The sequence below is a fragment of the Oryx dammah genome, unplaced genomic scaffold, assembly GCF_014754425.2.
Source record: "Oryx dammah isolate SB20612 unplaced genomic scaffold, SCBI_Odam_1.1 HiC_scaffold_29, whole genome shotgun sequence".
In the NCBI taxonomy this organism is placed as follows: domain Eukaryota; kingdom Metazoa; phylum Chordata; class Mammalia; order Artiodactyla; family Bovidae; genus Oryx; species Oryx dammah.
This window is the reverse complement of record NW_024070213.1, coordinates 11,648,037-11,662,369: the sequence shown is the minus strand read 5'-3', so window position 1 is coordinate 11,662,369 and position 14,333 is coordinate 11,648,037. Positions and strand designations below refer to the sequence as shown.

General features: G+C 55.1%; 1 protein-coding gene across 1 annotated transcript in view; it reads right to left on the bottom strand.

The window, feature by feature from the left end:
• The window catches only part of CACNA2D4 (calcium voltage-gated channel auxiliary subunit alpha2delta 4), a 66,083-nt gene extending 52,124 nt beyond the window's left edge, over positions 1 to 13,959 (bottom strand). Inside the window, exons 1-13 of the mRNA XM_040233512.1 lie at positions 13,814 to 13,959; positions 12,160 to 12,241; positions 10,768 to 10,884; positions 9,114 to 9,173; positions 8,212 to 8,374; positions 7,890 to 8,021; positions 4,370 to 4,430; positions 3,606 to 3,756; positions 2,764 to 2,838; positions 2,411 to 2,500; positions 2,221 to 2,334; positions 1,735 to 1,813; positions 22 to 170 (exon numbers count right to left, since the gene is read on the bottom strand). Coding sequence (XP_040089446.1) covers positions 22 to 170; positions 1,735 to 1,813; positions 2,221 to 2,334; positions 2,411 to 2,500; positions 2,764 to 2,838; positions 3,606 to 3,756; positions 4,370 to 4,430; positions 7,890 to 8,021; positions 8,212 to 8,374; positions 9,114 to 9,173; positions 10,768 to 10,884; positions 12,160 to 12,241; positions 13,814 to 13,959 — 1,419 coding nt within the window. The remainder of the gene's footprint in view (positions 1 to 21; positions 171 to 1,734; positions 1,814 to 2,220; positions 2,335 to 2,410; positions 2,501 to 2,763; positions 2,839 to 3,605; positions 3,757 to 4,369; positions 4,431 to 7,889; positions 8,022 to 8,211; positions 8,375 to 9,113; positions 9,174 to 10,767; positions 10,885 to 12,159; positions 12,242 to 13,813) is intronic.
• Positions 13,960 to 14,333: the final 374 nt, after the last annotated feature.

The following is a 14,333-nucleotide window of genomic DNA, read 5'->3' as shown; positions in this document are numbered from 1 at the left end:
AACCCAGGAGCCCCCGCTTGCTCCCTGGGGCCCCACCTTGCTATCTATGTAGGCTTCAGTCCAGGTGATGTCGTGGTCGTGGTTGATGACCATGGGCCGGCTAAGCACGTGCAGGTATTCCATCACGTTCTCCTGGGCATCCGCCAGTGTGGAGATCTGCGTATAGTAGCCTGGTGGGGGAGAGGGTGGCCGTGGACGCGAGGTGCACACCCCCAGCTGCCTACAGCTCTTGGCTGGGAGCTGCCCTGGGTCAGGCACTGGGCGCTGCTTCTTCCGAGGCCGCCCTCTCCTGGGGCAGTGGTGCTGCCAGGACATGAAGGCCTGGCCCTGCCTAGACTTGGGAGAACCCCCAGCCCCCAAGATCTAGAGTTGCCCTGGGAGCAGCAGGGCCTCAACTCAGGGCGCAAGGCTGCCCCTCATCCCCCAGGGCTGTCCTGCAGGGGTGCAACCCATGGCAGACAGCTCTGTCCCGGGTCTTTTAATTTTTTATTTTATGTTGGAGTCTAGTTGATTTTTGTCTTCCCTGATAGCTCAGTTGGTAAAGAATCTGCCTGCAATGTGGGAGACCCTGGTGTGATTTCTGGGTTGGGAAGATCCGCTGGAAAAGGGATAGGCTGTGTTAGTTTCAAGTGTATAGCATTTTTCAAAATTTAATTTTTGATTTTATATTGGATCTCCTCACCGCCTGCCCCGCATCCCACCCCTCAGGTCTATTTGCAGAGTGCCTCCCTCCTCCTTTTTCTAACCACAGTCCTTCGTCAGTCATGGGGAGGGGGCTGCAGCTGAGGCAAATGCCGTATAGGCTGTGACTGGTTTAGCACGCGTCTGCTCGCCATCACCCACAGGACACTCTCCCCAGCTCTGGGGAGCCGGGCCGCTTTTACTCCCAGGACACCTCTTGTCTCAGACTCCGATGCCCTTCCTCACTCTGCGCATCTGACTCACTCCTACCACTTCTTTACGTCTCACCTTATACACACACCCTTCAGGAGGTCTGTCCTGACCCCCCAAATGCAGGAGGGCTGCCTCCTCACCCACACTTTGAGCAGCCTGTGCCCCTCTGCCCACAGCTCAGTTCAGATTTTCCCCTCACTGATGGCTCACATGTGTGTCTCCCCACTCTACCTCCCTGTCTTCCGGAAAGAGTCAGGGCCGTCCCTGCCGTCCTGACCATGTCCATTTCCCAGGGCTGGGACCGTCCAGAGCAGGTTCTTGGACATCCTGCTGGGGTCGAGGGGCCTGAGTCAGCACTGTGAAGCCTGGGTATCGGGTTCTGGCTGCTATACACAAAGCCTTATTCTACAGAAAGTGATGGCCTGTGCCCTGAGTCTGGAGCAGAACCGAGCCCACGGGCTTCATCTGCAGCAAGTGGAATGGAGGCCAGACACCAGAGAACACATTGAAGTGTCGGTCCCCCTGTCTGGACACCAGAGAGCACATTGAAGTGTCGGTCCCCCTGTCTGCCTGGTTTTCCGTGTGGCAGTTTGGGTAAAACCTCATTTGAAGAGATGCCCCCCGCTTCTGCAGACCCGAAGTCCTGACTTCTGGGTGCCTCTTAGGGGGTGTGTTGTGGGGTGAGAGCCCTGCAAGGAGCAATCGGCACCCGTCTTGATTGTCCAAGGAAGAAGCGGGTGGATGCAGTCACCTCCGCTTTGGGTTCCGCACCAGAGCCCTGGCTCAGCACCTGTGCTCAGGAGAGGCCCCGGACACCCTGGCTCACGTGGCATCACCTACCTTTGTTGTTGCAGGCGATCCACTTCAAGCGGTCAGCAAAACTCACTTCCCTCCCAATCAGGTAGGTGAAGACCCGGACCTGGTGGACGAGACCCGGTAGGCTTGAGTCCCGGCTGCTAGGGGCCTGGCCACATCTGGGTCTAGGTCTGGGCTTTGGACTGTGCACTTTCAGCCCTTCTAATCAGGAAGGGCCCGGGGCCTGGGCTCATGGCAGGGGCGATGCCTGCCTGATGTGGGGGCTTACGGGGGGATGCCTGCCTGGTGTGGGGGCTTATGGGGGGATTCCTGCCTGGTGTGGGGGTCTGCCTGGTGAGGCTCACAGCCCACAATATTCCATCCCCACCATATTCTGTGCCCTCGAGTGGAGCTCTGGGGTCACCCTGATGTTGGAACGTCACCCTGGGTCTCATGGGCCAAGCATGCAGACACGGCAGGAGGAGGCACTCCTCTGGCCCCCTTTCCCCGACACCCCTCCCCGAGAGGAACCTTGCGGTCCGGCCAGTTGTACTTCTCCAGCACCGGCTCATAGTCTTCCACGGCCCCATCGGTGATCAGCATGATGGCCTGGTTGCACAGGCTTCCTTGCCCTGCCTCTTGGAACTGCGGGGAGACGTGGTTGTGACTCCCTGCCTCCTCTGCCCCGTCCCTGCCCTGTGCTCCCCAACACACATCAGACCTGCTGCAGGATCTGGAAGGCTTCACGGAGGGCTTGGTCCACGACGCCCACACCCTTGACCATCAACTCGTCCACCAGCTGTTTGAAGTGCTGTTGGAGATAAGAAATTAGAGGAGGGTCAGCAGTCGCTGGGCCTGGGAACTTTCACCGTTGGTGGTACTTTCAGAGGCTGTGCAGAGCTACTTGCCCAGAAGAGCATGACTGCAAGGCCCATCCCCTAATTTCACAGCTGGACGTCTGCAGCAGAGGTTTCTCAGAAGCCCCCAGGAAAAGCTGAGAGGCCGTGAGTGGCCAGGGGCAAGGCCACCCCCACCCCTGGAAGGAGAAGCCGGACGGGCTCTGGGTACACCCACCTCTCGGTTGTCCCGATCTGCCTGGACCAAGATCCCCTTAAAACAAGGTTCGATGTAGTGGATGTAGTCGTTATACTGCAGAGGGCAGAGGGCGGAGGCCAAAGGGCAGAGGGGAGAACACACAGGGTCAGTTTGGCAAGTCAGGGCCTAGTCACGAAGCTCACAACTCACGGAGGGTCAGGGGTGGGCTCACCCGGGCCCCTGTGTAATATGATCTTGGGGACTCTACGCTTTTGGCAGTTTCTCTGAGTAGAGGAAAGGGAGTACAGGGAACAGCAGGGCCTTGACTCTGAACATTCTCTCCCGAGTCCTGGCCTGGGCATCTTCTGGGGAGGCTGGCTGGGTGCCGTCCACCCCTGGCACTCACAGAGTCCAGGAGTCGCCCAACTCTTCTCTCCATTTCTGTCTGTCTGTCCCTCCACTTAATCCCTTTCTGGGGGCAGTTGGAGCAGTCCTCAAGAAAATCAGGACTGGTGACTGTGGGCCCCTCCCTCCTAACGTGTCTGGATTTGGGGACGAAGGAAGTGGGAGCCGGGGGTCTCCCATCCTGCAGAAAGGAGGGTCTTTCCAGGGTGATGCCACCAAGGGCACAGGGATGGGGCTGAGTTAGAGGTCTACTCAGATGCTCCTTCATCTAGATCAGACCCCAGACTCATCTGAGAGCCCAAGGAAAGCTGCTGCCTCAGAGAAAGGGACATATGCACTTCCCACGTGATCTCAGAAACTGTGGACCCCGGAAGCCCATCCTGGGTGGGAGGCCCCCCAGCTCAGGGGATGAAGCGTCGAGTGCCCATAAGTACAGGTCACTCTGGTGCAAGTGGAATTTTGGGCGGCGTGTTTACTGCAATGATGTTCACGAAGTCGTTCTCCCCCAGCGTGTCCAGGATGGTGGAGACGGTGTGCTTGGCGATGGTCATCCGCAGCCCCTTCATGCTGCCGCTTGTGTCCACCACGATCACGATGTCCTTCGGGGAGGTGGCAGCTTGTATGTACCTTTAGCAAAGGGGGAGGGACAGGTCGGTGGTGGGATAGCCAGAGTCAGAACCACTGTTGGCTGGGTCTCTCTCGTTTCTGTTCAGACTCTGGCTCAAAGCTCAAGCCAACCCCCAGGCTTTCTTGTGTCCGGAACCAGCCAGCTGTTTGGCAGCCACTGTTGGGGCAACGGTTGGGACTGTGCCCACTGAGCGAGCATGTCAGGTGGGGACGGTCAGGTCTTGGTAGTGACCCTTGTCCTCTTTGGTTCGGGCCAGCCTGAGTTCCAGGGGGATCTGACAGTGGGAAGGAATGGAGCCAGACCCCCCAGACCTGGTTTTAGATCTGCCAGAGGAGGGGTGTGGGGGGAAAGGGAACCTGGCCAATGGTGGGTGTGCAGCCAGCTCAGGGCCCTGGAAGGAGGTGTCGGGCGGCAGGACAGCTGTGGTCAGTCCTGGAGCAGAGCAGCTGTGGGGTGATGCAGACAAACACTCTTCTTCTCTTGTGCTGGGTTAGTTCTGCACACCTGAGGCCCCAGGGTGGGTGCAGAACAGGCCCTGGGGGAGAGCTAGGCAAAACCCAGAGGCTGCAGAGAGACACCAGCCCCAGAGGCCATGCCCCTGGGGTCGCTTACCAGCCGCGGTTCCGGCAGTCGAAGGTGATGACTCCGTTCTCATCTGGCATCCACTTGATGCCTGGGGAAAAGAAGGCCTCACTCAGCGAGGCTGCCCCAGAGCCCCGGGCTGGGTGCTGACCCCAGGATGGCCAGGACCCCTGGGGCAGGGCCAGCTGGGGATGTGGGCAGTGTGTGTGGGACCAGTCATCACACCCTGTAAACTGAGGGGGCAGCAAGGCAGGAGCAGCTAATGAATGGACACACCCCCAACCGCCCAGATCCAGAGCTGGGTTCACTTCACAGGTAGGACTCCCCAAACTCCTGAACTCCCAGTGCCCCAAGAGACATGGGCAAGGCCCGACAAATGTTCCTAAGTGCTTTCCCCACAGATGAAAACCTCTGACTGCAAGCACGTGGACCTCGGACTAGTTGAAACCAGATTTTCTTTTTCGTTTCCCTCCCTTTTTTTCCCTTTTTCTTTCCCCCCTTTTCCTTTCATATATATATATATATATATATATAAATTTATTTTTTTTTTTTTCCCACACTGTACAACCCCCTTCAGGGCTTATAGCCCACAGGTATAGAGGCCAGGCCGTGGCTGCAGGCTGAAGTTGACTCTGGCATGAGTGCACCAGGAGGAAACTAGACTGGTGATGCTCAAAAGCTCACTTGGATGCCAATCAATTTGAGACCTGAGCGGGAGATGAGTGGGTTCCTGGGGCCCCACCCCAACGTGTCCTTTAACCCCCTTCCCTGAACGTCCTCGGGGAGCTGGAATCCCTTCCTGCCTTCACCCTGGTACACACAGTCCCTCTTCAATAAAGAGCTCTGCTTGCCTACACATCTTGAGGGAGAGATCTTCATTTCTATGGCCTTGCTTTCTTAGAATCTGGAAAGGCCCGGGAACACACACGAGATATTTGTATCAGATAACAGTAAAGGCATCTAATTTGGGGAGATTAAGAAGTCAGGGTGGGGGCAGAAATGTAAGCAGGAGAGTTCTCAGGTGCTTTTTTGACTGCGAAGAGGGTAAAATATGATTTAATTGCAAAACCTTGTGTTACACGTACCTGATAAATCCCTGTTACACATTCAGGACTAATGACTAAATGGAAACAGGAATAAGTTCAGAAGTGATAGGGAAAAAAAAGAATTGAAGGGGGAGAATTTATGAAAAAAAGGTAAATCATTAAAAAAGAAAGGAAGAAGCAAAAAGGAAACATAAAAATAGAAGGAGGAGGAGAAATCTAAAAAATAAGATTGTAGCATGTCCAAATATATCAATATAATACATGAAAATGTGCTTAACTTGCCAAGTAGTAAAAGAGATTGTCAGTTTGAATAAAATTAAAAAGCTATATGCTATTTTCAACAGATATGGCAAAAACAAAGTGACATAGAAGATTGGAAGTAAAAGGATGGGAAATATATAGATATCAGGCATATACCAACCAAGAGCACACTAATATCTCTATGAATATCAGATGAAATAGACTTAAAAAGTGTGTTATAAAGGTTAATGAAGAGCAAGCAGATATAAAATCAGTAAAGGCATGGAAAATTTAAATAATACGACTGACAAGCTTCATCTAATGATGTGAGCAGAATTTCTACCCAACAATTAAAGCACTCATATTCTGCTCAAGCACATGTAGAATATTTACAACAGTTGATGACATACTAAGCTATTAAACTAGCTCCCAACTAATTTCATACAATCAGCACCGTATACACTATGTTCTCTGGCTGCAAACAACTGAATCAGAAATTTATAATAAAAAGATAAAGCTACAATCCCCATATATTTGGAAATTATAAAACACACTGTTAAATTACTAAAGGTTCAAAGAAGAATTCACAGAGGAATTCAAAGATATTGAGAAGCAAACAACATTAAAACACTACCCTGACACCAAGAAGCACAGACAAAGACTTTTGCGGGTCAAAAGTCACAGTGAATAGAGTGCAAAGGGAATCTATGGTATGCAAGGAAATAGCCAGACTGTAAAGAGAACCCAGTGACAAGAACAGCAAACAACCCAGGACAAAAATGGGCAAGCTTTGTGTCTGCAGACTAGTTGACGGCTCTGGGAGCCCTGATGCAGCAGGAATTCCACCCTGGGGAAGGCACGAGGGACATGGGAGGTGTCTTCAAGCATTTGAAGGACTGTTCCACAGAAGAGGGATGAACTTGCCCACTGAGGTGCCAGAGAACAGAAAAGAACCAATGACTTGTGGATTTGGGTAGTGAGACAGCAGTGTCCCTGGTGGCTTGGACAAAATCCACCTGCCATGTGCAGGCAGATTTGATCCGTGAGTTGAGAAGATCTCCTGGAGAAGGGAACGGCAACCCACTCCAGTATTCTTGCCTGGAGAATCCTATGGACAGAGGAGCCTGGAGGCTACGGTCCAGGGGTTGCAAAGAATTGGACATGACTGAGCAACTAATACTTTCACACGATTTTTTCATGGGAGGGTCCACCCTGGGGAAGCCGTGAGCTCTGAGGTTGTTTTGTACTCCTCCTAAGAGAAACCCTGGGGGACATGGAACCACCCTCTACCCTCAGGACGGGCTGGGGCTGGGGACCTGGGAACCCTTGGCTGAAGTGCTTATACCTGGACGAACGTCTCCTTGAGCAACAAAATACAAAGAAACTATAGACTAAAAATAACTGCACACGTGTGCAGTTGAGGCAAATTATGGACAACAAGATATAAAAATACCAAAAACACAACTGCCAATTCTGAAGAACTGGGAGCAAGAACAGGGCACTGTGCTTGTCCCCTGCACTCAACACCACCAAGGTGTGGGCAGACCACACAGGCACCCCTCCAACCCTGGGATGCATCCCCACCCTCACCCTGATCAAAGGAACCAGCTCATCACCCGCGGGAGCCAGCTCATCACCCACGGGAGCCAGCAAGGGAACCTGCGTTTTGCTCTTGCTCCCCACTGCTACGGCAGGGGCCCCAAATTTAAAGGTTTGCCTGAATTTCTTATCTGTCTTCTAGTCAATTTCTATTGATTAAGGGAGTAACACTTGTCTCAGAAAACAGGGCCATATCAAGGTTTTCTGGAGAAGGGGCTAAAATAAGAGTGGGTGTGAGCTATGGAGGTGAATCCTTCTAAATGAGAAGTAACAGAAGGCAGAGCTCCTGGAGACTTTGCAGAGGGGCTTCTGTTTTCTGTTTGGTCAGTAGACCAGGGAGATTCCCCTCCTGTCTGCTGGGCTGAACACCCAACAACTCAACCTCGTTCCCACTGTTGAACATGGACTTTGCCCCATTTCTCCAGCGAGGAAGCAGCCTTCTGAAGGTCAGAACTGTTTGGCCCTCCTTTCCACCTCCCATATGCTTCTTGCAGGACCAGAGTCCAGGTGGGCATTGATTGGCTATTTACCGAGGACTCCAACGGCATCGTTGGTTCATCCCTTCATCAGTTATCACTTGAAAGTATGCTTCTTGGGTTGCAATGTCACCTTGTTCCCAGAGACAGGGCCTAGAGGACTGTGGAGATGCCTCATCGAGTCCTCACCTGGGTAGATGCGGAAGAACCCCGTAGAGCTGCCAAAGTACTGCCAGGTCAGTGTCGGGTCTCTCTGGAAGTTCTCCACGAAGACAGCGTTCAGAGCTTCGGACATGTAGATTCCATTCAAGATATCTGGGTCTGAAGGGTGAGATTGTGGGGGGGGGGGCGGCAACGCAGGGGAGATGAAATCAGTCTTCACCTGAACATACGAGCACACACAAGCACACACTTGGAAGCACGCTGCCAGCAGCGATGCCGTCCACAGCCGCACTCACTCTCCCCTGACCCGGGGGCCCCGTTTGCTCCCGGGGGGCAGTCCGGTGGGCACCTTTGTTGTAGACGTTGGTGGGCAGCTGCACGCTGCTCAGGGTGGTGTTCACCAGCAGGTTGCTGAAGTGCGCGTTGGCCTCTAGGAGGAACTCGGCCCCCAGCTCCACATATGCCCCGCTCGAGTCCTTCTCGTTGAGGAGGACGGAGTTGTAATAGTCGAACTAGGGTGACCGAGAGGGGCAGTGGGTGAGAGAGGGTCAGACCGGAGGCTGAGGAGTCCAGCCACCACTGATTTGGGGCAAGTTCCAAACAGTTAGACCCGATGGTTGATTCTTCGGGTTTTGAAGTAAACTGGGTTGTGGCTTCAGTTCCCACTTTGCTTGGTGTGTGGACATAGCCAGCGTTGGGACAGACAAGCAGACACAGATTCCAGGGAGGTGGACAGATGGAGGGGCCCTCACCAGCACCCTGAGCTCTAATGGGAGTGGGAGGGCTCCTGGAACCCACAACAGCGTCCCCGCAGGGGGTTTCCCTCTGAAGAGACCGCCTGCAGTCTGGCCCTCGACTGGGCTGCAAATGGCTCCTCAAGGACTCAGAGTGGTTCAGAACCAACCCTGCAGGTTCATACACACCTGTGCGGTTCAGAACCAGCCCTCACACTTATACACACCTGTGTGGTTCAGAACCAACCCTGAAGGTTCATTCATACCTGTGCGGTTCAGAACCAGCCTTCAGGTCCACACACACCTGTGCGGTTCAGAACCAGCCCTCAGGTCCACACACACCTGTGCGGTTCAGAACCAGCCCTCAGGTCCACACACACCTGCATGCATTGAAAGACGATGCTGGGCCTCTTCCCCCCGACCTTCGCCCCATGTCCCGTCCTCAGGGTTCCCGGCCTGAAGGGCTATGGGACTTTAGTCGTCATACCTCCCAGGGATGTAGGGCAGGAGGACTCACCACCAGGGACTCGTTGAATTCATGGTTCAAGTCAGCCTCCTCGGCAGCCTCCACCAGATTCTACAGTGGGGACACGAGGGGGAGAGTGAATGGGGAAAGGAGGCCAGGGGCCCGTAAGGTCCACTCCCAGGGGTCCACCCATGAGAACCGGGGACAGACACTCAGACCAGCGCCTGCACACGAATGTGCACAGCAGCGCTAGTCTCAGTGGCCAAAAGGCAGAGGCAGGTCCCTGGACAGGAAACAAGTCTGCAAGGCGACACACAGGGTCCTTTCAACTACGCAGAGTTCCGGGGAAGGTCAGACACAGAAGCCTGGGGACACAGCCCAAAGGCCAGTTGTGGCCAGGGGCAAGCAGGACCTTTTAAGGCAGTGAAACCACTCTGTGATCTATGGCAGTGGGTACAGGTCATTACATGTTCATCCAAACCTTTGGGATGCACACCCCCAAGAGTGAACCCTCAAGCAGACTACAGACTTCAGGTGACAATGATGCATCAGTGTCATTGATTGTACAAGTGTACCACCTGGTGGGGGTGTTGGTAGCTGGGAAGGCTGTGTTTGTGAGGGCAGGGGAGTAAACGGGAACTCTGTGCTTTCTTCACAATCTTGCTGTCAACCTAACACTGCTTTAAAAATTAAAGTCATTGGGTTTTCCCTGGGGGTTTAGTTGTTAAGACTGCACTTCCACTGCAAGGGGTTTGGGGTTGATCTCCAGTTGGGGAACTAAGATCCCACATGCTTCATGGAGCAGCCAAAAATAAATAAATAAAATATATATAAAAAAAGAGGAGTTCCCTGGTGATCCAGTGGTAAAGACTCCAAGCTTCCAGTGGAGGGGCCATGGGTTTGATCGCTGGTCAGGGAACTTGATCTCACATGCTGCAACTAAGACCCAGTGCAGCCAAATAAATAAACAAATAACTTAAAAAAAAGATAAAGGAAAAAAAAAAGGCGCAGTAAATAGAAGTAGAGACACAGCAGGGCATTTATTACCAGGAAGATGGGATTTTACAACATCTGCGACCCTCTGGGTCTCTATTTATCCTCCTGTGAACTGGGCAGAGCAATCCTTGCTGCCCTGAACCCAACCCTTGTGGCTGAGGGCAAGATGAAGAAGTTCCATGGGGCAAAGCTTGTTTAGTGTTGCTCTGCAGGAGATTCCCCATGGCACCCTCATGGAGGGTCTGTGGCTGTGACCCTGGAGGGAAGGGAGAGGAGGGGAGGAAGGGAGGAGGGGAGAAGGGGGAGGGTGGGGAGGAAGAGGGGAGGAGGGCAGGGGAGGAGGGGGAGGGGGTTCACTTCACAGGCAGTCAGTCACCCCGTGGCCCTCCCACCCTCCGCCTCCACCCACTATTCACTCAGCGGTAACTCCTGGGCTCTCATTCTGCACCCTGTCCCACCACTGAACCTGAGATCACGATGCAGGTCCTTCTTGACACCATGGGCTGACCCTCCAGCCCTGGACGCTGTTCTCTAAGGCAGGGTACCCACCCCAGCCCTCCCCTCTCTCCCGTTGCCCCCACCCAACCTCCTCTTTACAAGGGTCTGGTGGCTCACAGAGCTACGGGGCGGAAGGTGATGTGGGTGGGAGGGCCCAGGGCAGGTGTTCGGCATCTGGGGTGGGTGGACCCTCAGCCCCCAGGCTGAGCACCTGGACAGCCTCCACTTTCCTGCGGAGCATGGTCTCCATGTCCTCTGAGAACTTCCTCACCAGCTCCAAGCCATCCACCTCCTTGATCTTCAGACTGGACTCCACATCCTTGTATTTCTGTTCAGGAGACACATGGAGACACACGCCTGTTTCCTGGGACCCAGAAGTCCACCCGGATGGCTAGCAGCTTCGGCCCTCCCACTGGGTGTTCACACCGGGGCCAGGCTGGCCCTGTCTCCTCCAAAATCTCCCCTGCAGATGACAAATGACTTCTCTTATCAGACGTCCTCTGATTCACATCCATCAGAGGGAGAGGTTGAGGCCCAGAGAGGTCGTGAAACTCAACTGAGGTCACACAGCTGCTCAGGGGCTGAGCCTCCACATGCTGCCTCCAGGAATGGCTCTCAGGGGCTGCGAGGCCCGAGATCTTGGTGGCCCCCACACACCCTGTGAGCCACAGGGCTGGGCACTGCCTGACCCTCGGCCAGTGAGCCTGGGTGCTAAGAGGGCCGCTGAGTCACTGTCTGGGCCCTGGGAAGCCATCGGGGCACGAGTTACTTAGTTCCCCAAACTGCAAGTCCATGGCTTTTACCCCAAACAGCCACGTCTCCAGCTCCCTCATGCATCAGAGGAAGGAGAAAATTGGAGGAAACTTGCTTGGCTGAGGGGCTGGTGCAGCGGTGGGGAGAGTGCAGGGAGTCGGGGGGAGCCGGCATTGCTACCTGTCCAGGGTCAGGACAGCCGGAGGGGACAGGCATGACCTTAAAAGCCAGGGGCTCCTTCAGCAGTGCTTAGGAAACAATCTGGAGCTGCAGAGGGGAGAAGATGGGAAACACGGACCCTCGGCCATGGGCAGTGGGACAGCAGCACCCTCCTTTGTGATGGTCTGGAAGTCGTGATGCCAGGGGGACTGGAGCTTAAGGGGTCTAGTGAGAACCCAGCGGGTCATCTTTAATTGACAGAGCAGTGAACTACTCATGGGGGGGGGTTGCCAGCTCCTGCCCAGGGGCTCTGCAGCCAGGACACTGTGGCAGGCAGGGCGGAGCACTGAGTGGGTGGCTCTCCGCTGGCCCCTGCCTGCTCCCCAATGTGGGGCCTGCATCTGGCCCACCCACTCCCTCTCCCATTGGTCCCTCACCCCCACAACCTCTTGTTCCTGGATCCCATCTCAGGGTTGGCTTCCCGGCCCCTGAGCTGACATCCCACCAGCTTGCTCTGTGTCTCGGGCAAATCATTCCCCTCCCTGGGCCTCAGTTTCACTGTCTGAAATGGGGATTGGATTAGATGGTCCCCAGGGCCCTTCATAAGCACAGACATCCTGCTTCCCCACCAGGACGGAGTCCCTGGCTCTGATCACCTGGCTGACTGCCCAGCTGCCCTAGGTGGACTGACCTTCTGCAGCAGGAGGGAGCCCGAGTACTTGGTGACAGTGTCATACAGGTCCCGGCCAAAGGTGTCTGCCCACAGCTTCACTCTGCCGGACAGAAGTAGTACATGTGTGCATGCACACACTCACACACACACGCATGCACACATGAATGCACATACACACGCACACACATGGAGGCACAAAGATGCACACACATGCATGTGCAGACACACATGTGCAAGTACACACACGTGTACACACACACCCATTCACACACCCTTGTACACACATATGCATGCACACACAAATACACACACGAAGACACAAAGATGCACACCCATGCACACACATGTATACACGTATGCACACACACAGACAGATGCACACAGACGCATGTACACAGGAAGCCTGTGTCTGCACCAGAGACACCCACTGATGCACATACACAAACCCACACAGTCATGCAGGGACACACATAACATAGACATACACGTAGACAGGGACACACACAGGCACACACACAATTACACTCTGCCGTACACCCAGGAAAACATACCAACACAGTCCACCCCCTGTAGGGCAGGGATCCAGAGGACCCGTCAGGACTCAACAGTTACACTATGATCAGAACACCTTGGCTAGGACCCCGCTGAGGGTCAGAGCTGACCACCCAGAGCCAAGCCCTAACCCCACATCCCGAGGGTTAGAGAGAAGGGAGCGAGGCTGAGGGTGGGCAGGCTGGGTGGGAGACCCTGAGGACATGCACAGATGCAGCTTCTCGGCCAGCTGTCCTCCAGCTGCCCCTTGTGGGGTCACCCCGGGGCCATGACTCCTCTTCTAAAGGCTCGATGGGGGGGGTGTGAGGCAGAGAGGCCCAGCCTCTGAGCTGTGTCTGGGAGGTTGGGGCCACAGGCAGGTGACAAAGTAGAGGTGGGACCCCCTCCATGGGGACAGTAGACCTCAAACCTCATGCTCGGCTCAGCCCCACACACACCCCGGGCATTCGTGGGCTGCAGGGCCCCCTTCTGTAAGACCAAGGCTGACAGCAGTCTGACTCGGGCTGGGCTCAGGTGTGATGAACAGGTAGCCCCTTTAGTCCAGGATGCTCTGCACTCATCCCAACTGGAACTGTATTTAACGGAGCCACCAGAACTAAGCACTAAAGACCAGACACCCCCAAGGAGCCACACAGTAGCTTATACACAGAATGACTGGAAGCTTCCCTGGAGCTGCTCTTAGTGACAGAATGTAGGACTGGGGCCAAGAGGGAGGCAGACAGGTGTAAAAAGGGAATGGGGAACCCCCTTCACTCCCCCTGACTCCTGGCTGCACAAGCTGGTGGTCAATTTAGGCCTGTTTACCCTCATAATGTCGAGATGTGGGTTTCCTGGCAAATCCTTGGGGGACCCTGATAGTCACTTCCAGCAACTCAGCTCCCACTCCAACTGCTCATCCTGCAATCACCCCCCAGGTGCTGAGGGTGCCAGGAGTTGTGGGGGCCTCCATGATCAGGTCTGGGGAGAGGTTGGGGGTGGGGCCCTAAATGGCAGAGGTTTGGGAAAGAGAAGAGGTTCACAGGGGAAATGGACAGGGGGACTGGGTGGCGAGGACTGAGATGGGCCGGGGAGGGGAGGGAGGAAAGGGTCTCTGGGGCAGGGGGCTGGCCTCGAGGCTTACGTTTCCACAGGGATCCTGGCCTGCCCCCGTGTTGGGGACAGGGATGTGCTGGACAGCAGGCACACGAGGATCACTGTCTTCCGCAGGGAGGCCCAGGCCACGGAGATGGGGCTGGGGTCTGCGTGGATGCTGGGGGGCCCGGGCATGGTCCCCCTGTGGGATGAGGCTGGGGAGCAGCCTCAGACCCTGAGCTCTGTCTGCCCAGACCCCTCGCACGGCCCCACACCTTCTGCTTCCGGGTCTGGACAAGCCTGTGGTTCCCCAGCTTCCAGTGGGGTCCTGGCTGCAGTATCTGTGCGTGAAGAGGGGGGTCCTCTGTCTGTCCCGCAGAGGGGCAGCCCCACCTGAGCAGCAGGCTCCCAGGAGAGGGACTGACAGTAGAGGCTGGGACAGAATGAGCCAGTTAATCCGCCGGCCTCTTCTCTAATCCCCGCCAGGCAGCAGGAGGGTGGCGGCAGGGACCTCAGTGGGATTATCCTGGTTTCAGAAGTGGGGGCCAGCTCACTACGTGTGAGCCTCA